Here is a 22805-nt window from a genome sequence, read left to right as displayed (position 1 = left end):
ATTATGGCAATTAATTGAGAGGCTAACAGTCAGAATTTTGCCTATAAATAACACCCTCAAATCTCTGGAATGATGTTACACAAATCTTGAGTTATCACTTGAAATTTGAGCAGTAAAATCCAGTAGCGAGAGCAAGCAAATTCCAGACTTCAACCGAAACTTTTTAGCAAATTAATGTAAGTGGGTTTATGTATAAATATCTTGAAACCAGTTTGATAATTTCTGTTTTGAAGCAAAGTATATGTATTTTTTATTGCTGATCTCTGATTTTTGAAGCACTGAAATCTGGTGAACTAATGGTAAGAATATATATTCTGAAATATTCCTGATTCCTGATTACTAGGCCTCAACCCTTAGAGGAGAGAACATATAGGGGACTGATATCAGTTTAGCCATGAAATTCACAAATGTGTTCAGTGCTTGCTTGCTAAATTATAAGTTCTGATTTCTGTTCTTAAACCTGTTATTCCTGAATATTGATTCATGTTCTGAAAGTAAGAGTTTCTGTATATTATTTGTATTACTGTTTCTGTTGAAAATGGTTTTTGAAAACTGGGAGTTATTCTCGTCCCCACTTATTGAGTGACAACCATATCACTCACCCACCAAACCTGTCTCAGATAAGAACAAGGAAGAAACGTTAGAAGAAGAAGAGCAGAATCAATTTTGGGGCTGGTGAAGAAGGCTGTTACTTCTCAGTTCGAATTTATGTTTTTATGTTCCGCTGCATCTGTTAAGACATTGTTATATCTCGTTTTACATTTCCGCTGTAAACCATTAGTTATTTGAGTGTGTATCAGACAATGAAATGTTCAGTATTATGAATAAAAGACTGATTTCTGATTTTAGTACTTCCGAGACTTGTTGTTTTCGAATGTAAATTTGAGAGCAACGCCAATGTCGAGCAACCCCGTCCCTGCCGCGTGACGGATCATGTTAAGATTTGGACATATGTTTTTTGACCAAAATTGTAGGTAAGAAGGTCGTGATGTTTTATATAATTTTGCCACATGTAGGCTTATTATTTGGGGCTGTTATCTGTTGCTGGTTCACGAGCTGGCATATCAAGTGAGCTAGGGTTCAGAAGATGCGAAGCTTGTTCTGTCTCTGTGGGTATCTGTGGATTTTTTTTTATGTTTAATCGGGTATGAAAACCAAAAATGGATCTTTCTTTATCATGCACCAAAAACTAAAGAAAAAAAATTCAGGGTCTAGACAATGCCGGAATTTGTTGCTAATTTGTTTTCGAAATTTTCAATTGACGGTCAAAAGTTTAATTTTGTAATTCTTGATTCCTGTTAAGATTCAATTCGAATCATCGTAAATCTCCATTGATGGAGATAATATCTCAAGGAGAGTTTTTTACAGAAAAAAAATTGAAAGAAAAAGAAGATGAACTTCCGTATATGGAACTTAAGTCTAACAAGAGTTCTTAACTGCTATTGTACAGCTGTCATGTTGACTAACTAACTCTATCATATAGTTCAAGCTATATATGTAACAATTCCTATGCACACGAAGAATTTTAACACTCTGGAATCAGGAATGGCTGTTACCCATAGTGGATAGTTGATAATTGATAGTGAACCCTGTAACTTGTAACAGAAGATGTGTGGGAATTCAAGTTTCCTGCCCGATATATGGGGATGTAGCCATCTTGAATTTTAAGGCTCGGATGCTCAATCTTCTGGAAAGGGTACCTGTGTGTGTGTTTTGTTGTGTTTTCTCCCTTTTGGATTGTAGAGATCGCTACAGGGAATGCTATGGACTATTTTCTCTTGAGTTTTAATGTCTATTTTGCTTTAACAATTGGGAACTGACACAGTGACTAGCTTTGTTGTCGCATCGCCTCTTAGTGTCTGTGTTCCTTTTTTTTTTTTTTTCCTGAAAATGGCAGTGACCGTTTCTTCTGTCATGGCCAGAAAAATGGTTTTGAATGCGTTTGCTATGGCAGGATTTTATTTATGTTATTTCTCCTTTCATTTTATGCTGATGAGTAGTGGCTTTCTAACCGAAGACTGATGCGGATTTTGGATTCCAAGTTGTCGAACTTCTGTTATCATTGCATGTTTTGTCACGTGTATACGGCATTAATTTACTTTGCTTGGCTTGCAGCGTTTACAACAATATACATCATCCTAGTAAGTTGGTGGTTGGAGCAGACTTCATTGTTTCAAAAATATAATTGAGCCAAAATGGGAGGATCCTGTTTGTGCCAACGGAGGGAAGTGGACTGCGAGCTTTTCCAGTGTTAAATCTGACACTCCTTGGCTCTATACGGTATGTTCTAGTCTCTTTTTGATTTACTGTATTCGTTTCTTTAACTTGTATGAAATACTGTTCTTTTTTCTCTTTTTCAAAATTGTGTCAAATATGATATCATAATTTTAATTTCCCACGTGTTTTCTTTCCAGTTGCTAGCAATGATTGGCGAGGAATTTGATTATGGAGATGAGATATGTGGAGGAGCAGTTGTCAATGTCAGAGCTAGGCATGTGAAAATTTCTCTATGGACGAAGAATGCTGCTCATGAAGCTGCTCAGGTTTGTTCGAGCACATAAATTTTTCCATTATATCTTATTTGAGATATTATAGCCTTTCTTGTTCCTAAACATATTTAGTGAAACCACAAAAGTATTTGACTGTGATATTCTAATTTTTCAAAAATAAATTCTTCCAAGTGAGCAAGGCAGTTTGAATCTTTGACTTTTAATGATCATGAACTTCAGTAGGATTCCTCATAATATTGTTACTTGGAGGCTACAAATGAAATCCTTGTTAAAATGTACAAAAGCTGCCCGATTTTGAGTTACAATGGATAAACAGAAACTTGAAAGTTGAAACTAAATGGAGATCTCTAAAAATCTCTTTTTTCTTTCGTGATTTCTGCAGGCTCCAACTGCATGACTTGCAGGGTTCTCGAAGCTCACCATTTGGCACTATTAACAATATTACCGCAAAACAATGTGTGTGCATGCGATATGTGCACACCAAAACAAAATAAGAGAATCTCGGCTAATCGAGGAAAAACGAGGGATATCAATCGCAAGATTTTCGACAAAATCCATATGAAACCACTTACCTTTTAAGGTTTTGCGTCGATAAAATGATCGTACATCAACTCTCTTGAAATGCTACGGCAGTGCGTTGTGATATCATGATCCATACTGCCCCCTTTTCCCAATTGACATTAATAGATATGGCTGGCTTAGCCTTGTTACACTTAGCAGGCGTCAATGGTTCGTTGATGCCAGAATTCATTTTTTGTCTTGTCGGAAAATTAAGTTGCATGGATCACAAAATAAGCACAAGCACTCCAGACGTCCCAAGAAATTAAGGATATTAGATGTACCGAGTATCCCGAAATCAGATTAGACAGTGGGTTACAATATGCACTCCAATCCAAAAAAAAAAAAAAAAATGAAGGAATGATGCTTAGGATGCAACAACCATAATCATGAAGAAAATTCCAATAAAAAACTTTATGAAAACTGCCTGCATGGGTAGGATGGAATAATCCGGTAGGTACCCATCTGCTGCCCATATTGATCAGTTCCATGTGGCAAAACATGGACAGTGGATGTTGGCCTTTGAGTAGTACCCGAAGACCAACGTCAAGTTTTCCAGTAGAAGAAAATTTCTGCATTCACTTGATCGAAGTCATCTCACCATTTTTAGTACAACAGAGTTTCGTTTGCTATTTCAGTTAAGCAAGTCATGGAAAAAAAAACATGTGCATCAGATACTTTAATTAAAATACCCGGCACTCGGTCTTTTGTGCATAAAATATTTTCTACTTCGAGAAAATTAAATTCTTCTTCGCTGAGCAAGTTTTCTTTCATAAATTTAAATAATTTGGTATTTATTTTTTTACACAAGCATTGAAATCAACCAATCAATTTATGGAACTTTTATTGATGAATTCCCGAGGATTTCTAACAAAACACATGGAATTGAATTACACAACAAACGACGTTCAAATGGGAAAAGAATTAACAAATATACAAGCCTCTACGTTTGGATTGGAGGATTTGGATTTGAAGGTATTTGAATGGAGGATTTGAAATGACTCGTTCTAGTGTGATTTTGAAATCCACCTAATGACTGAAAAAAACAAGTATTTGATATTTGAAATTCATTATCAAATGATTTTGTCAATCCAACTAATGGATTTGCTATTATGTATTTGAAATCGCTAATTAACCTCAAATCCATCCATCCAAATACAACCTTGAAGTTTCTAAACCACTCTGTGATTTTCGAGCAAAGGCCTTCTAGACGCATCCTCGGAACCTCTGCAGTAATAGAAGTATAACACTAGCTGTATTGCCCCCAGAACTGCTCCTGCCCCATTAGGAACCTGGTTTTAACAGAGCAGGCAACAGAAAAACACAAATAAATGATGATTCTCGATAAAGTTAATTGCCAGAAGCATTAGGGGAAGATCCCTGAATTCAAGAAAGGGTAGAAGAAATGGCAAGGTGGGACATTAACTCCTGATTCAGGGGGGGAAAGGGTACAAAATCGTAGTTTTGGAAAAATCATACACAAAATGTCGAAAAAAGTTTATTTAAGGTGACGATCTCTCTCATGCTTCATATTGGATTTATCCCTGAGTAGTATGCTGACTGAGAAGTCAGAGAAGCCAACCACTTAATGTTTTCGAAATTGTACGAGCTGAGTAGTTCCCTCGTGGAATTTTTAAGGTCCATCTTGGCAAAGATTATAAAAAAAACTCATGAAGCAACCAAAGTGGTAGAAATAAGAGCTTTCCTGTCATACCCATCAGTCGATGAACTTATACAGGAATGTAGCCATTTGAAAGATCAGGTCAGAATCTTACATAGATGAATGGATCATGCTTTAACAATCCATAAGCAAAGAAAGAAATGCTCATCAAGAACGTTGCAAGAGAGAGATAAAACGGCATATATTCGACGCTTCTTGTCCTAATCACCATATTCTACATAGAACATACAAGTCAACAAGTTAGAACATAAGGAAAAAACCAGTTCAATCAAGTACTGCAGGTCTTTAGTTCTGTGGTGAACTTACTATTATGAAAAGAGGCGAAGCAAACATGGATATGAGAGAAAAGACGGACAAATATCCAACAAAAAGCTGTCTATTAGGCGGTTCAAAAACCCGTATACTCAACAAAGCTATGATCCCAAATATAGAAAAAACAGCGAGCAACAATCCCAGCATCCTCGCCTGTGAAAATTACAGCCTCGGGTCAAAGGGTCGATCAAAATACATTGAAGGGTAATGAATATTACAGGTTCGAAATTAAAAAACCACCTTATTTTCTTTGTGTGCAAATCTAATGAAAATGGCGACATAAGTCAACTGAAAAAGAGCTCCGACCGAATTGACAGTGGCTATTAAGATTATGCCCGAGGATACAATAGGCATGCCATACCAGAGGCATATCAAGCAGTTTAACAGGGCATAGATGTAAGGCAATCCCGAAAATTCTTCTGTCGATCGGTTTTTGATGATTCTTCTGAATGTTGGTCTGATAAAATATAAATAAAATAAATGTATCGATCACAGAAGAACAAATTTTGGTTTAGCGAAAGAAGAAGGGGGCACATGCGCTTACATGGGCGACAGAAACAGCACAAAAGCAAGGAGGTTCCCTGTAAAGACATGCAAATACTGAGCGATCAGTCGATTTAGCCAAAGATCCAATGCTACCAAAAGTTGAAACGCATTTCCCAGTCGACTACTAAATTACGGTGTTGTAAAATGGCAACAAAAGCTTCGCAAAGCCAAGTATTTCTGGCTACATGTATTGCTTCTGAGTTTTACATAAAATTGACCTGAAAATTCCAAATAAAGACACGATAATTTTCCAACCCATTTTCACCGATTCAATCAAGACTTCGAGAACATAACCGAAAAATCAGGGAAACCCATCAGCAAAAGCACACTGAGAAGCATTTGAATGGATTAAAGCAGTAACCTGCAACTCCAGCTGCATCGCTGCAAACTGAGTAAACCGATGACAATTCCCCTTCAGACATGAGTCACTCAATCTCAAAAAACTTCGAAAAGAATTCCTCTGCTCTAAAGGTCAACAATATCCTTCAACAAATCAGGCTCAATCATTCCAATCGTCGTTGATTCTTGATTATAATTTTAAAAACGTGCTGCAAACTATTTGAAAGAGATTATACATTGATTGACATGTGGGTTACGTGTAAAACAATTTGTTTATGAATATAATTTGCAGGGTGCATATGTCGAGACAGGCCAGCAAATATTATCTGTCCAATCATATACGTGAAGTGAAGGAGACACTGTCGGCTGAGTGTGATTGCGTTCTTATAGATAGTCATCAAATTCGAGTGGGTTCGATGTCACATGGATTTTACTTTTTTAATTACTAATTTTCACATGGATTTTGGACATTAATTACTCTTTTGAAAAATATCTAATCTAACCCTCGAAATATCCAACTTGCAATTTGCTTGACCCTCGAAGTATCCAACTTTGGTCAACTACGGTTCGATTCAATTTTATGTATGGTTGTGTTTTGATGAGAAGATTTGAACGTATCCATTATCTATTTAATTGTTTAAATAAATTTATTTTAAATAGATTTCAAAATTCACCTCCGCTTTCATTTTTTGTAAATTTATGTAAATGCAATGATAATTACGATAAATTTGAAATTCACGCTGGATTCAAATATCTCATTTCAAATAAAATCCTTTCATCCAAGTGCAGATTAAAAGTTTCAACCAAACGATATTTTATCGATTTTCATAGTGAATTAGTAAATGAGATTTTGTAATTTGGAAAAGTAGTAATAGATAATTGGTAGAGGTCTTGTGAATATTTTATTTGATGATCTAACGTATCGATTGATTTGGATTTGAGATCCACACTCAAATTCCCTATAGCTGCTTGGATGTCTAATGAATTTGTGATTTTCTAAATCCATTTATTTGTCCAATGAATTTCACCACTAATTTTCATTAAACAGTTTATTCGAAATACACTCCAAAAACCAAACCTATGTAAAAGATAGAAAACATCAAAATTTGATGATATGTACATCAAGGGTCGAGATTTTGAAATAAAAAATGAAAGGGTTCGTATATCCGAGGTGACATTGGCGGATTGTTAGCGGCCCCTGGCATTACTTGTCGGAAGTTTGCAAGTCACACAACAAGGACAGTCAGTCTAGGTACAAACACCGCACCAGGTGCCTGCGGTCATTTAAGATACCTAAATCTGAATAAAGTAGGAAGAAAATGTAGCACAAAGTTAAAAAAAATCATCCTCGGGATTTTAAAAATAAATTAGAAATATTTCTTTTATGACATGAAAGATGAAAAGGGGAGCATCAATTATTCATGGACTTGATGACTAAACGATGGAAACTCGACCTTTCTATTCATGTTGGTGATATATTGAAACCTTTGAAGAAGGTGCCAATGGGATGGAGGAGAACGAAGAAAATGAGGTAAACTCCACACATGAACGATCACGACATTCGGACTTATTGGATTCAATGTCCAATGAGAGATATAAAGCAAAATAATAATAATAATAATAATAATAATTGATTTGGTTGAGATTGGCATGATTGCCACATCTTTTCAAGAGTTTGTGGCAAACAAGAAGAATGCAGAAAAACCAACTCATGAATATTCTAAAATGTTGTTCATAAACTAATAAGTCGAATATCAGAAGACATTTATCTGTTGATGTTCGGGTGTAACAACTCGTAACTGTTATTGAATTTGAGTTTGATATTTTTAGTTTAAGAGGTTAAGTACTATAAATTTTTTTATATGTTTAATTTGTGAGAAAAATATTAATATTTTGTTGGATGTTTATTTATATAAATATTCTTGTCTATCTAAATCAATAAGACACGAACCTTGTTTTATTAGTATTTGTTGCACATTGAAAATGTGTTTCTATATATTTTTGACTGATATGTGTTGATAGAATTTTTATTTTATTATAGATTGATTGTTCGAAAAGTATTTTGTACGTCAATCATCAATAAATTTGATGGTTTTACATGAAAATATAACTATTTGATCATTTGATAGACTTGGTATTTTTATCTTATGAAGTTTAATATTATATATATATATATATATATATATATATTAAAAATATATAAATATTTTGTTGAATGTTCATTTATATATATAAAATTACTATTTTATCAAAATAAATTAAAATAAATAAAATTTAAAAGTATTTATTTTAAATTGAACACAATTATTTTTGTAATCATAATACTTGTTTTAATTTCATAATATATGAAGAATAATAGAGTACACTTTTTATGATTTGAAATTCTCAAATTTTTTAGCCAAAAAACATATTTCTAATTAATGAATAAAATCCACTTTAAATTTCTATGTTCATCTAAACAAAAAATTTAATAAAAGTCTGAAATCCAAATTACTTCATCCAATCACAACCTATAATAATTATAAAGTGAAATACCATAAATTTAAATACTTATGCATAATAGATAATTTTGCAACTTATAAAAACAACTAAATTATGTTTCCGTTTGTACAAATAACATTTTTTTAAAAATAATTTTCAAAACGTTTTAACAAAATCTTATTCAAATACACACTTTAAATTTTGTTCAATTATAAGGCAAAAACTTGTGTGAAACGGTCTCAAGGGTGTCGTATTTTGTGAGACAGATATCTTATTTGGGTCAAGGTTGAAAAAGTATTACTTTTTATGCTAAAAGTATTACTTTTTATTGTGAATATCGATAAAGTTGACTCATCTCAAAGATAAAAATTCGTGAGACCGTCTCATAAGAGACCTATTCCAGTTATAAAATACTAATTTTTTTTTGAAAGTGTTTTTCAAAACAAAAACTAAGTACTGTAGTTACTTTTATTTGAGTTTCAATTTGCAATAAATAAATTTTCCATCAGTAAATATTAGAAATTAAAAATCAAATAAAATATTTCAACGTCTAATAAAAATCATATTAAAATTTATTATATAATGTTTTTTTATATTAATCTAATCAGTTTGGACTTAAAACTGTGAATACCGGAAAATCGATACAAACTAGACGTCTTGGTTTGGTTCGAAAGACTCGAGAATGGAGACACACCAGCTTATGCATTTCCCAAATTCTCCCTGAACAATCTGAGAAATTACTATGCTGTACCACCGTCACTACCAATTCCAAATTTCGTCAGTCTTCCCGCCAATGACCATATTCCCTCCTCTTCTCTCCTAATTGTAGATGTCGAGGTTTACCGATAAGAATTCCAAGATTTTGGTGCCAGCATTCGAAGATTAGGGTTTCGGTTCTCTCAAGAAACCCGACTTTGTTTTACCAAGTCCCAGAAAGATCCTTTTCGATTTTCTTAAAGTCTTGAATATAATCAAGAGATGAATTTGAGAAGACCGGGGCAACCCGATTCTTGGCGCTAAAATTCCAAGATTAGGGTCTCTGTTCTCTCAAGAAACCCGACTCAGTTTCGCTGGAACCAAGAAAGAAGAACTTTTTTCAGTTTTCTTGAATAACCAGGGTCTGAATATGGGGATACAAGGGCTGCTGCCCCTGTTAAAATCGATAATGATGCCGATTCACGTAAAAGAACTCGAGGGATGTTTTGTTGCCGTCGACACGTATTCTTGGCTCCACAAGGGTGCCCTTTCTTGCAGCACTGACCTCTGCAAAGGTCAATCCACCTCCAAGTAAACCCCTTGCCATTGCCTATTTGGTTTTAGCAGCGTGTAATTTATACTTCCGTGGTTTTGGATTCAAATTTTGGCCAAGATTCTTAGTTTTTATTTATTTATTCAAGATTCTTAGTTTTCGTATAAAATAACATGGTTGTCTGTCAATTCATCATTTGGTAAAAAAAATTGCGGGTTACCAGTTGTTTTTAATTTCTACGCTTCATTCTGGCGAAGTAAAGTTTGAAAAAGAACATAACGCTGCTTCAATCTCGGATTTCAGGCACATTGACTACTGCATGCATAGAGTGAATATGTTACGTCATTATGGAGTTAAACCAATCCTCGTATTTGATGGGGGTCATTTACCAATGAAGAGTGAGCAAGAGATCAAACGGGCAAGGTATTATATTTTTGCCATATTTACCTTCGTTTAGTGCATCGGAAGTATGTCTTTTCAATATTTTCCTTACACCACACGGCGTTTGCAATGCATGATTTTCATTCTTCTAAATGGTCATATTTAAGGCAAACCATCGGCGGGCAGACTCAGTTTCAGCTGGCGAAATTTCATTATTTAATCCTTTTTTGTTAATTAGAGCTACTTATGCGAGTGTGTTGAGCTTATATGAATTTCTGCTTACCACTTGTTCTGCAGAGTCAGGTTGTTAGCTTGTTTATTATAGGCTTTTGGAAACACCGCTTTAATTTCGTTATTAAAGATATGAACATACATGATGTTTGACACTTCCTGTGATTTTTGTACCCTTTGACCTCAATTGATGATTTAATTTGAGAATGAAGATGCTTGCTGGCATTCCTCAATTGATGATTTAATTCAGGAATAGATACAACAATTAAATGTTATCCCCACTGATTGCGTAGGTTATATTTGTAGATCTAGGAAGGAAAACCTAGCTCGTGCCATGGAGCATGAGTCAAGTGGAAATCTGAGCGCTGCTTATGAATGCTACCAGAAGGCTGTTGATATATCGCCTTCAGTTGCCCATGATCTCATCCAGGTAGGATATGGTAATGACGGCAAAATCATTTAATTGAGTGTCTGAAGATGACATGATAAGCTATATGATAATATGAATAAGGTTAAAGGCTTCATTGGTTCTCGAAGTTTTGTGGCAACAAAGTATGTGCTTTTATTAATTTGTTTCCGACAGGTTTTAAAAGAGAACAATGTGGCTTATGTTGTGGCTCCCTATGAGGCAGATGCCCAAATGACGTTTCTAGCACTCAGCAAGCAGGTTGAGGCAGTTATAACCGAAGACTCAGACTTAATAGCCTTTGGTTGTCCCAGAGTGAGTTTACCGAATTTACTTGTAACATGTCATAATTCAAAGATGAGATATGAAGTCATCCTTTCAGTTACCATTTTTCACTTGAAATATTTAGCTATGAAGTCCACCATTTTTCACTTGAAATATTTAGCTGTGAAGTCATTTGTACTTGCAGATAATATACAAAATGGATAAATTTGGTCATGGTGTTGAGTTCAAGAATACCTTGCTAGGACAAAACAAAGAACTAGATTTAAGGGGGTTCACCCAAATGATGCTACTTGAGATGTGCATTTTAAGTGGTTGCGACTATTTGCAGTCTCTGCCTGGAATGGGTCTTAAAAAAGCTCACATGTTGATGAAGAGGTTTAAATGTCATGAAAAGGTGATTAACATTATTTTTGGGGTATCATTTCAGATTATTCTCATTGAAGTTTAGTGGATTAATGATTTGTTTTTGATGCAGGTAATCAAGCACTTGAAGTACAATTGTGTTGAGGTAACTCCTCTTTATGAAGAATCTTTCAAGAAAGCAATTATGACCTTTAAGCATCAACGAGTTTATGATCCTGTTACTGAGGACATCGTACATTTATCTGAGCCAGCTTATCGTATTGGTGACGATCTAGATTTCTTGGGTCCATATCCTTAACCGATGAGTGTTTTAAGTTTTTCAAATAATCCCACAAAGTGCACGTATCTATAATTTATTGAAGTGCGCCTTAACTATGCTCACATCATTACCTCAGCATGTTGTTAAAGGTATAGCGCTTGGTGACCTTGATCCTTTTACTAAGGAGCCAATCCAGGTATAACAATGGTTTCTTTGAGTATAAATACATTTTATATCAGATGTTTCCTTAGAATCTTCTCTTTTTCGAAAATAGCAAGAATGTGGTGCTGCTGAAAGAGTAATGCATGGAACTTACCTACTCAAGAATTTCAAGCCTGATGGAGAAAGGAAAAAGCTTGATTTGCCCGTGCAGAAAAACCTCCTCACTAATTACTTCTGTATCCATATACAAATATTAGTTAATTCATATTTCAATTTTCTATTGCTGTTCTCATGTTTAAAAGATTAGATCCCCAGAACTTTTGCTTTTTTTCCTCAATATGATATCAAGGTTTTGCTTCCATGGAGGCAAAGCGGGAATTTAGGGCCCCTCGAATCACATCTAATCATCCAAATGGAAACTATGAAATTTCTGGCCCTCACCTTGAGGAGCACAATGAGGTCAGTTCTAATCCTGTGAGCAACTCATACATGCCTGCTTGATTCCTCAATTTTAACCATCAGGCTTGCTTGTGAGCTGCATATCAAGCCACTATTGAAGAGATCATTATTATTTTTAACTGCATTACCTATTTTCAGGTAAAATGTGGTGTAGATGCTGAAAATTCAAAGTTTCCGGAGTCACTGGACCATGGTAGGGATGTGTTATATATATTGCTACAAAGCCAAGCTCTGACCATGAATCATTAATTGTTTATGCACATAGGTCTACGGAATGGAAGAGTTGTGAATCACACTAACATTACACCAATAACTGAGCTACAAAATTCATTGTGTAAACCTTGTATCTCATTGCACAAGGACCTTGACTCGGTTCAAGAAGGCGAGCAGACAAGATCAGGGAACAAGAACGTGATTGTAAGGAGTTCTTATTTTTCGAAGAAGTCCAAGAAGGAAAGCGACAAGGAAAATGAAATTAACCTTCATCATAATGGTGATAAAAACTTTGAGGATATTCTTTCCAATTATGCGTATAAACCTCTCTCTTTTGTGCTAGCCGGAAAATGCAAAAAAGAGGAGAGAAAAGTTACCCTAAGAAGTTCTTATTTCCAGCAACAAAACACAAAGGAAAATGCTAATTATGAGAGAGAAAAAGCTGTTGCTAATGATTACAGGGATCTTGACGCAGATGGAGAATATGGGCAGGCAACATCAGGGGATAAAAAAGTGATTGTGAGGAGTCCCTATTTTCTGAAAAATCCTAGAAAGGAAAACAACTGTGGCAAAATCGACATTGACAATAATGATGCAGACAAGGTTGAGGATATTAACAAAAAATGCATAAAAGAGGAGAAAAGGGTTATTGTAAGCTCCTACTTCCAGCACAAAAACATCAAAGAAGATGTTAATTGTGAGGGAAAAAAGGCCGTAACAGAGCATGCTCCGGATACATGTGGGTTTGTCTCAGATGCAGGTGATTTCAAAACAACTGTGGATGTCATAAGAAGCAGAGGGAAGATCTCTTACTCTAAGTATAAAGAGAACCTTGTGTTTCAGGACTTGGTAATCAGAGATAATGTCTCTCTTGAGACATTTAACAACATTCTTGAAACCCCTTCAGGTTATAATTCCTCTGAACGTGAAGCAAAGAAAAGAAAGGTTATTCAAACCAACATTCAAATAGTGAGTTTTTTCTCTTTGTTTTTAAATTGAGTTTCATTGGGAAGTGTGGAGTACGGTTATTTTCTGTTTTGGGGTTTTTGGTTTCTACCTTAATCTGCTTCGATTCTCATTTAATTCAGGACAATGTGACCAATAAGACTTCGACAACTGGTACGTAGCCCTGACATACTTGTGATTTCTCATTAATCTCCCTTTCTGAGTTCTCAGATGGAGTTTATATGTATTTGCCCATCAAATTTGACCTTTCATAAATCATTCATTGAAATCTATTCTCATTTAATATTCTTTTCTGTGATTGCATTCTAATTAAGTTTCAAACATCTGCTGAGTCTGGTACCAACACCATTCTGTTTAGGTACCTGTACGTCTGATTTGGATGAAGAAACACAAGCGGAAGAAGGGAAGTTCAGCAGTGACATTACCCATTTGAGCCGCTACTCTGATATATCTGAGAAATCTATGGAAAGATTCATCTCAGTAATATCATCATTTAGTTACAATCCTTCTGGCGCTCGTGCCAGTGGTCTTCGTGCCCCTCTGAAAGATATAAAGAACAATCGCGTAAAAAGATAACAAAACACTTGCTGATATCTGCACCTAAAAGTATAGACGCTTTGCCAGAATTCACCATCCCTTGGTCAATCATCATTGTGAGTTCTCCCGGCATATCCAGGTTTTTACTTTCTTTATTGTAACAATAATGTGACCTATTCTTCATTTCAGATTCCAGCTCGGCATCAATGCCTTTTCAATTCTTAAGTCCTGAGCATCCTCAGCTTATTGTGAGTCCAACAACGTTACCATTCTGGTTTCTTGAATTTCATTTATATAACCTTCTTGTCTGGTTAATCAAAGAAAATCTGTTGCCTTGACCTGACATATAGGCTCTCAAGAAGTTTTAGCCTCCTGAGTAATTATAGTGATGAGATTGCTTCTAACGGACACTAAATCGTGTTATTAACTGACTGTAACGCTTAGAAGCGCAGCGAAAAACACGCTTGTTATGCAAAGTTTTCCCCGATGTTGCTATTGTTCTACATATCTTCAACATTTTAGACCATATTAATTTTATGATAAATATTGCAGCAGACAATTAATTCATGTTAATTTTTTGGATTTAAGCAATGCCAATTTAACTCACGCCTTGGTATCTATTTCCTAATTCAAATATAAGCATAAACACTAATACATCCTCGTTAAGCCAAATTTTTTTTGAATGAATTTTTGCACAACCAAAGTTCTTTGTCTGAGAAAGGAGATTATGTATAAAGAGTGAGCTCCATTGAGATGTGAGTAATATTTATTGCTAGCTTACTTTATTTTTTCATTGTTCTTATGTATAATGCATGCTAGTGAACGAAATATATGTCTGAAAAATTTGTTTAAAGTTTTCATCTAAATTAGTAATTCAGAAAAGATAACATTTATTTATAAGCAAATTTGTGGTGCAAGAAAATTTTTTTCTTTATCCAAAATAAATAAAAAAAAACTTTTTTCCAAACAAATAGAACAAATTTTCAATCAGTATATCTTGTGTAGGTATGATTCATGAAATTATCTTTTCATATTTATTTTTAATACTAGTTGAGCTTGGAGTCGTTAATTGTTGAAAGGTTGCGAATGTATCTTCATAAATAGTGAGTCCTACAGAATTCAAATCAGATTCAAACATCTTACATTAATTTACATTAAAAGGTGTGTAAATTTCCCACGGTTGATATCTAACACGGATTGCATTGCTTGTCTGGTGGAGTGAGATGATAAAATGATATAAATGTGTAATACGAGTGATAAAAAATTGACAGATATAAGAAGTTTATGCAGTGTAATAATTTATTGTATGATGTTTGATTTGTAGATCGATTGTTGGTCAGTTCATATTTATCTTATCAACATCACCAAACAATACATGTATGTATAAATGTGTGTGAATGTGAATGTGAATGTGTGAGTATGATATTAAGCAATCAAATCTAGTAAAGAAAACTCTAAGCAAGTTCATATTTCTTCAAGTACCAATTTTCAAATGGCAATGTAAGCTAAAACTCATATATTGAAGACACTCTAAAATGTAATTACAGCAATTAACTTGACAAAGAATGAGCACGTATGGCTTGGGATGTCTACAAGATCAAACAATAAAGATATAAATAATATGAAAAATTCGTCAAAATAATAATACAAAATCATCAAGTAACTGATTTTTTTTCTTCTACGTTTCAAGAAACCCAGTCATCCGGAGAATTGAGTTCAGGACTTCACTCATATTCTGTCCTTTGTTTCCGGTGCAAACGGAAGATGTCATCATCTTCCGGGCCACACGCCGCGCTACGATCACGTGCGGCGGCACCATTTCGCCGTCATCATGGTCCAACTCGGCGAGCCATGAGTAGTTTCCAGGTATTCTAACAGGAACGAACTTGTTATTGATCGCTGTGCTCTTCCGCTTTTTCCTTGTCCCTGCAGTATTGTTTGTTGAATCCAGCTAAGAATTGTAAAAGGCAGCTGGATTGGAATCATCCTCATTATTTTCGTGGAATATAACTTAGTGAGTGTTAAAATCAAAGTGTTTTAAGTGAAATACTTTGTTTTTTCAATTCTCTTGTCTTCTTTGTTACTAATAAAGAAGTGATCTGCTTGAGAGGTTTAGAGTGGACGTAGCCCAATCTTGTGGTAAATCACTATAAATATTGGTGTTCATCTTCTTCATTGTTGATATTACTTATGATGTTCCGCTGCGATGTTACCTCGTTTATTTCATTGATATCCCAACAACTAGTATCAGAGCGAGGTTCTCAAATACCATAGGAAGTCCTCGTATGCTCTGTGGTTGCAGCTTAGTCTGATATTCCACATCAGAAAATGCTTTCTAGACAATATTAGGGAAGTGGTTATTTTGTGTTCAGGCTTTGACGATTATTCGTTGGTAGCATTCACAAAAGATGGAGGTACGCACAAACAAGATAATTAGCCTTGATGGCTATAATGATCAACTTTGAAAAATAAGATGAAAGATCTTTTATTTGTCACCAAGATACACCTACTGGTGTTCAGCGAGTTTAAACCAAATGATAAATCAAATGCTGAATAGAAGTTCGAGCACGAGCAAGTCTGTGGGTACATCCGACAATTTGTCGACGACAGCGTGTATAATCACATCTCTAACGAGACACATGCTCGTATGCTTTGGACGAAGTTGGAGACAATATATGCCTCCAAAAGCTGCGTACAATGCTGCTATCGAAGCTATTAATTCCAAATTCACTATGAAAGTAAATAAAGATAACATGCAAAATAGATTAAAAACTTTGGAAAGTAAGATGACCATTGCTTTGGAAGTCTTCAAATGAGGTAATGGGTTTGGTTGAAATGACATTACGAAACAAATTAAAGTACCAAAGGAGGTTTGAGATACATTAATCAAGGTATGCATTGTTATTGTGTTCATTTTTAATTGTTTGTATTTTTTTAAATTGTTATTATCTTAAAATATAATTATAATGTAATTAGGTTTATCCTTAATCTAAACATGTCCGAAATATTGCAATTTCTTATTTTCCTGTGCTTCGAGAAATATTTGAAAAGGATAGAGCTACTGGAAAAGGAGCAGAAACTGGAAAAGAGAAGACACGTCGTTGGGCAAGAGAGGGGAAAGAGCCGAGCTATGGAAAATCTTCAAGAATAGAAGAGATCGACGGTTGGTAGCCGAGCAATATATACATTTAGAAATTTTGGATGATTTTGCGGAGGAGAGTGTTCAACAAACATTTGTTCCTCATTCATCGTCCACAAATAATAATTCTAAAGTTGGCAAGAAAAAAGTGTCAAAATTTGATTAAATGAATGAGAGATTTGACACTTTGAATAACACAATCTCACAAATGGCTAAGGTGATGAACAGAGCAAGCGCCGATGTGAAGAGGTATATATTGAACTGACAAAACTTAATGGAGTAGATGAAGATTTCGTTTTTGCAGCAAGTGATTATCTTATGTCAAATCCAACTACAACTGATTTTTTCTTGGGGATCGATTCACGTCATACTCGTCTTCGCTGGTTGAATTGGAAAATGAACAACTCATCTTAGGATAAAATATGAATTTGATTATGCATTAGATTTGTTGATGAATTTATTGATGTTTTAAATTGTTTTGGTTTCTTTATTGATAATTTTTCTGGATTTAAATTTTCATATTTTGAATTTATTTGATGATTTTTTAATTATCATTTTATGTGCACTATGATTAATAATAATAATTTATTTTTGAATTTACTTACACAAATAATAGAGATGAATTATTAATTTCTAAACTTTTTGGGTTATTTATGTTTAGATGATTTCTAAAAGTAGTTTATTAAAATTTTAAAATTCCAAATTCGAATCTTTTTTTTTCCAAACAGAGAAATTGATTTGTAAATATCATTTTTAAATTTTAAACCAAACACCAAATGAAATTTCAAATACTTGAATTTTCAAATCAATTTCAAATCCGAATCCAAATTCATATTTGAAAGAACCAAACACACACTGTGAGGTTACAGACTTCAATCCATAATCACCGTTAGCCTGAATTTCAGTACTAGAAGGGAATATTGACTTGACTCTATTCCACATAATCCCTGCTTTTTCTCCCATGTTTCTTAGACTTGAAACCAGTGAAACTGAGGGGGGATCAAACAAATGTGCCTCCACGAATATCCCTTCTTTGGCTAGTGCTTTTCCGACTTGAAGAGCAAAACCGGCTCCCAGAGAATGGCCTGAAATGCATATATTGCTGCTACCGTACTTTTCAGATATTGATTTTAGAGCCTTCAAAGCACAACTAAATCTTACAGATCCCTTCAGGCTTTCCCAAGCAAGGAACCGGAGATCATCCTCAATATCACGTCGAGTAGTTGTACTTTTCAGAAGTGTTCCCCTGAGAGCCAAAACAGCCCTTGGCGCACCACTAGGTCTTATAAGCACAAAATCTGTTAATGCTGCAGCACGATCCCATTCTAGTATGGCACCAAAACTTGATCCGTCCCTTTCATCTACGAGAGTCTCAACTAGTGTGTGTGTGTGTGTATATATATTGTTGCAGCATCAATGCATGTGCAACCAACCACTACCACTTTATTAATTTTCCCGAATAAAGCATTATAATCTTTTGTAAAAATTTATTACAAACTAGTGTATATATATATATATATATATATATATATATATATATAAAATGTTCGTGCTTTGCACGTGGGAAAGTAATTAAAATTTGAAATAAAATTAGTTAACTCAACAAAAGATAATAATAATAGTATTGTAAATTTTGACAATTCGTGTTAATTAGCATATGTAACTAATTTGAAAAAAAACATATTTTTTTAATTTAAAAAAAAAATTGGACTACTAAAATTTTTCTCATATCTTTTTTATCATATTGTTTTATTTTGTTATTTGTCATATTTTTTCAATAATGCATATATTTTATTACAATATTCAATTATTACAATCTTTTTTGACAATCAATGATATGCAATTTTTCATTTACAATATTGTTTGATTATTATTCTCTTTCATGTAAATTGACAACAATTTCTACTGAATGCTTTTACTTTCCTAATCACTTTAATTTATTAGACACTTATAATTGATAACATATAAACTACACATTATTATTAGGGGTGAACAAAATTTCGGTTAGACTGAATTAACCGGCCGAACCGAGTCAATCGAAAATTCGATTCGGTTATTTCGGAAATTCGATTTTAAAATTAAAAAAAATCGGTTATATCGGTTAATTCGACTCGGTTATGGTTTTCAAAATTTTGAAGTCGGCTAACTGAATTAACCTATATAATAAATACTATTATTAAATAAATTTTTATTATTTATCAATTTTAATATATTTTTTTAATTTTTAATTTTAAAATCAGACCTAATTCCTAAAGAAAAATTTGTGATGTATGTGATTTTATTTTTTATGCATTTGTGTAGACTGTAATGTTCAAAAAAATTACATATATAATTAAAATTAAATCACATTTTTTTAAAAAACTAATCGGTTAATTCAGACACCAACCGAATTAACCGATTTTAATTCGGTTCGGTTTTCATCGGTTATGAAAAATAATTCGGTTGGTTCGGTTATTGCTAAATATTTCGGTTCGGATCGGTTATAACTAATTTAGTTCGGTCACCGACCGAATGCTCACCCCTAATTAGTATAACAATCTATCATCAAATAAAAAGTACCGATGGATTGATTCAAAAAAATATTGATTAAATGTTGTCATTTATTTATAATTTTGTTGAGGATCGGGTTGAGTTTAGAAGGGGGGGTTGAATAAACTCAACGGCAAACTTAACCGATTTTTCGGAATGATGTGCTAGAGTCCTGTTAAAGATACTAGCAGATTCTTGTTCAAGTTTAAAGACCAGCAGATCACAAGATAATGTGTGGAAACGATCTGTTGGTTAGTAGGTGAAAAATAGTGAAACAGAAAAACAGTAGATGTCACAATGTTTGTTTCTGGAAGTTCGAAGATGAATCTTCTACATCTCCCCTTTTTCTGTTTCCAGAAGGTATCACTAAAAGACTTTGGTGAATACAATACAACAGTTGTACACACCCACTTCAACAGGACTTACCCTTCGCCTATCGAAACTCATAGTTTTACAACTCAACTTCTTGAATGATCTTAAGTTCTGGAAAAGACTCTTTTCCAGTTACAAATTCTTCTATCAATGAAATAGTGAAGTGAATAGCTTGAGAAGATATAACGAAAATAGCTAGCACAATATGATCTCAATGATCAAGAGTATGCAATGAAGCGTGTGCTGCTTTTTCAGTGTTGATGAGCTTTTTGGGATGACTGAAAGTTCTAGCGATGCTCAAATGATATTCTTTGATTTAGATTTGTTTCACTTCTCTTTTTTTTTTTGAAAAGTGCTTCGTCTCCATATATATAGACTTTATCCAACGTTAAAATCTGAACGGCTCTTTTGACTTTTCAGTGGTTCAGCTTTATTACCGAAAATGGACCCTGCAGAATACATTAAAAGTGATCAGTCGCAGTTCATACCAAAAATGGTATACCGTCTTAAATGTTCTTGTATAGCATTTAATGGCATTTAATGAAGCAATAAATGCTGGTATCACGTTAATAGATCAACGGTAATATTTAGAGACTTTGAGATACGCAAGATTCTGTTAGTGTATATTTCGAATTTTGTATCCTTCTAGTTCTGGTTTTAGCTAAGAAACAGTACTTGACAAGTGCTGCTACTGGTCTTTAGCTCGATACAAGTGCTTCTGTTTTTCTACTATTTTACATTTACTGGTTTTGTACTAAGCCAGCATCTACTGGTTTTTACTAGCATCTCCACTTTTACTAGCATCTCCACAACAAATTTAAGTCTAACAATTTCCTCCTTTGTGGTGATGCCAAAACCTAGATATTCCTTAGACGTTAAGATGAATAGATAAAACAGATTACGAAGCAGATAAAAACAGTTATTATCCAGAAAAATCACGTAAAGCACAAATTAGTTAAGACAAGAAAATAAAACTAATTTGTTCCAATATCTCTGAAAGTAGCTTCATTTGGATTTTGATCCCTTCCAGAAGAATGAGGTCTGCTGCTACTCGCTCCAGTTCTATCTCCAGTTCTATCTTCTTCCCCCTTTTTGGCATCATCGGCAATGACCCTAGCAATTAAGTCATCCATTCGCCCAGATAAGTTGTTAATGCCATTAGTCAACATCTCCAGATATGGAGCCTGATTAGAAACTCGATCATTTAGAGCGGTGAGAGATTGAGATTGAGAATCGATCTTGGCATCTATTAGGTCCATGGTTGTGGAGATTGAGCGAAAAAGGCCATCATGCTCGGTGAGCCGGGTAATTATGTCAGATTGAGCAATCATGAGCTGACTGGAACTTCTGGATATAGCTTGTCGAAAAACAATGGTTTCAGCATTCATTTTATGCACAGATTCCGACGTTTTATGTATTTCCTTGGACATACGGCCTCGGAAAAACTGAGCACCACTGATTTCTACGGCATTCTCACGAGATAGCCGCTTGACTATATCAGAAAGATTCTGTAGCTCCTTTTGTAGATTATCAATCTGAAACTCTAAATCAAATGGTTCCACAACTGGTGAAGGGGTTCTTGCAAGCAATCGTTGCTTAATGTCTTCCATTCTGGCGATGCGCTCAGGAGACTGCAGAGAAGGAATAATAAGAGCAATAGATTGTGCAACTTCTGCTTGAGTGATAACAGCTGGTTCTGGTTCAGCAGAAGGTCCTTCTGAAGCAGTAGATTGATCTGTTGACCTTTCTTCTGGTTGCTGCAAATCAGCAGCAGGTTCAGGTATGGCTTGTGGCTCAACAGTAGATTGTGAAGTATGCAACAAAGTTGCCATATCAGCTTGGTGAGCTTTTGAAAAATGCTCAAGTGCTGGAAGAGACGATGAAGCAGTAGTCATAACAGTAGCACTGACAGCAGCAGTTGCAGTAGCAGTAGCAGATTCTGGAGAAGGATCAGTAGTAGTAAGAATAGCTTGAAGCAATTCATCTTGTTCTGTTTGGGTCGGCATAATCGATTCGATTACCTCATCAACAGAGGCCAGATCATGTACAGAGATCAGAGATGAAGATTGAGTAGGAACTTCTACTGGTACAGGAGTACTAGAGACCTTGACTTCAGGAGAAGCTTTGGTCGGTTCCTCAACTGTCTGATTCTTCAAAATTGCGGAGACAGAAGTGAGACTGAACTTTGGAGGCCGAGAAAAGGCCTTTTCCTTATCAGCAATTTGTTCAGAAAGAATTGTCAGCTGCTCCGACAAAATTTGAATGACATTCTGGTCATGAAAAGCAGTAGGACTTGCAGAGTCAAAATTTGACTTTAAGGTTTTCAGAACAGTGTCCATCTTCTGCATTTTGAATTTTTTCCAGAATGTAATTGCGACGATTTATAGCTTCTATCACATTTCGTGTCCCGGCAGCATCAAAAACCTTTTTCTCATTTTCTACTGTTTGAGCATAAACACCAGTTGTTTACAAAAATATGATTGGGTGGTAGACTCGTACCTTAAGCCAATCGTCAAAAAATTTCATATCTTCTCTGGTTGAGATCTCAACTTCTTCCAGATGTAGATTTATTGCTGTTTGGATTGAGGAGGGAGCCACCGGTGATTCAGACAACTCAGTAATCTTACCTTTCCCTTTTCCAGAAGAGGCAGAGACTACTGGTTTAAAAGCTGAAGAACCAGTAGCAGATTCTCTAATGACCACACCAGAAGTTGGTCTGAAACTTGGAGCAGTTGAAGGCCCTGATTCAACGACTTTAGCTTTGGTGGATGGGACAACTGGTGGAAAAACTTGTCGAAGAGGAACATTCTCTAATTCAGCAAGAGCT

General features: G+C 34.7%; 2 protein-coding genes across 2 annotated transcripts; one reads left to right on the top strand and one right to left on the bottom strand.

Annotated features, from left to right (window-relative positions):
- Positions 1 to 3861: 3861 nt before the first annotated feature.
- On the bottom strand, positions 3862 to 6202 carry LOC142533953 (bidirectional sugar transporter SWEET2a-like). Its single transcript, XM_075640889.1, has 6 exons — positions 5969 to 6202; positions 5606 to 5642; positions 5302 to 5518; positions 5056 to 5214; positions 4844 to 4963; positions 3862 to 4360 (listed from the first exon to the last, which is right to left on the bottom strand). Exons 1-6 carry the CDS (start codon positions 6027 to 6029, stop codon positions 4241 to 4243), a joined length of 714 nt encoding a protein of 237 aa, XP_075497004.1. The 5' UTR covers positions 6030 to 6202; the 3' UTR covers positions 3862 to 4240.
- Positions 6203 to 9104: 2902 nt separating this feature from the next.
- LOC142533944 (exonuclease 1) lies at positions 9105 to 14452 on the top strand. The gene is made up of 14 exons (XM_075640882.1): positions 9105 to 9714; positions 9980 to 10099; positions 10595 to 10718; positions 10872 to 11009; positions 11164 to 11373; positions 11455 to 11630; positions 11725 to 11797; positions 11876 to 11999; positions 12113 to 12222; positions 12361 to 12415; positions 12488 to 13404; positions 13524 to 13554; positions 13760 to 14054; positions 14128 to 14452. Exons 1-13 carry the CDS (start codon positions 9554 to 9556, stop codon positions 13975 to 13977), a joined length of 2457 nt encoding a protein of 818 aa, XP_075496997.1. The 5' UTR covers positions 9105 to 9553; the 3' UTR covers positions 13978 to 14054; positions 14128 to 14452.
- Positions 14453 to 22805: the final 8353 nt, after the last annotated feature.

Source organism: Primulina tabacum, chromosome 2 (assembly GCF_025594145.1).
Source record: "Primulina tabacum isolate GXHZ01 chromosome 2, ASM2559414v2, whole genome shotgun sequence".
Taxonomy (NCBI): Eukaryota; Viridiplantae; Streptophyta; class Magnoliopsida; order Lamiales; family Gesneriaceae; genus Primulina; species Primulina tabacum.
The sequence above is the reverse complement of the archived record's forward strand: the minus strand, read 5'-3'. Positions and strand labels throughout refer to the sequence as shown.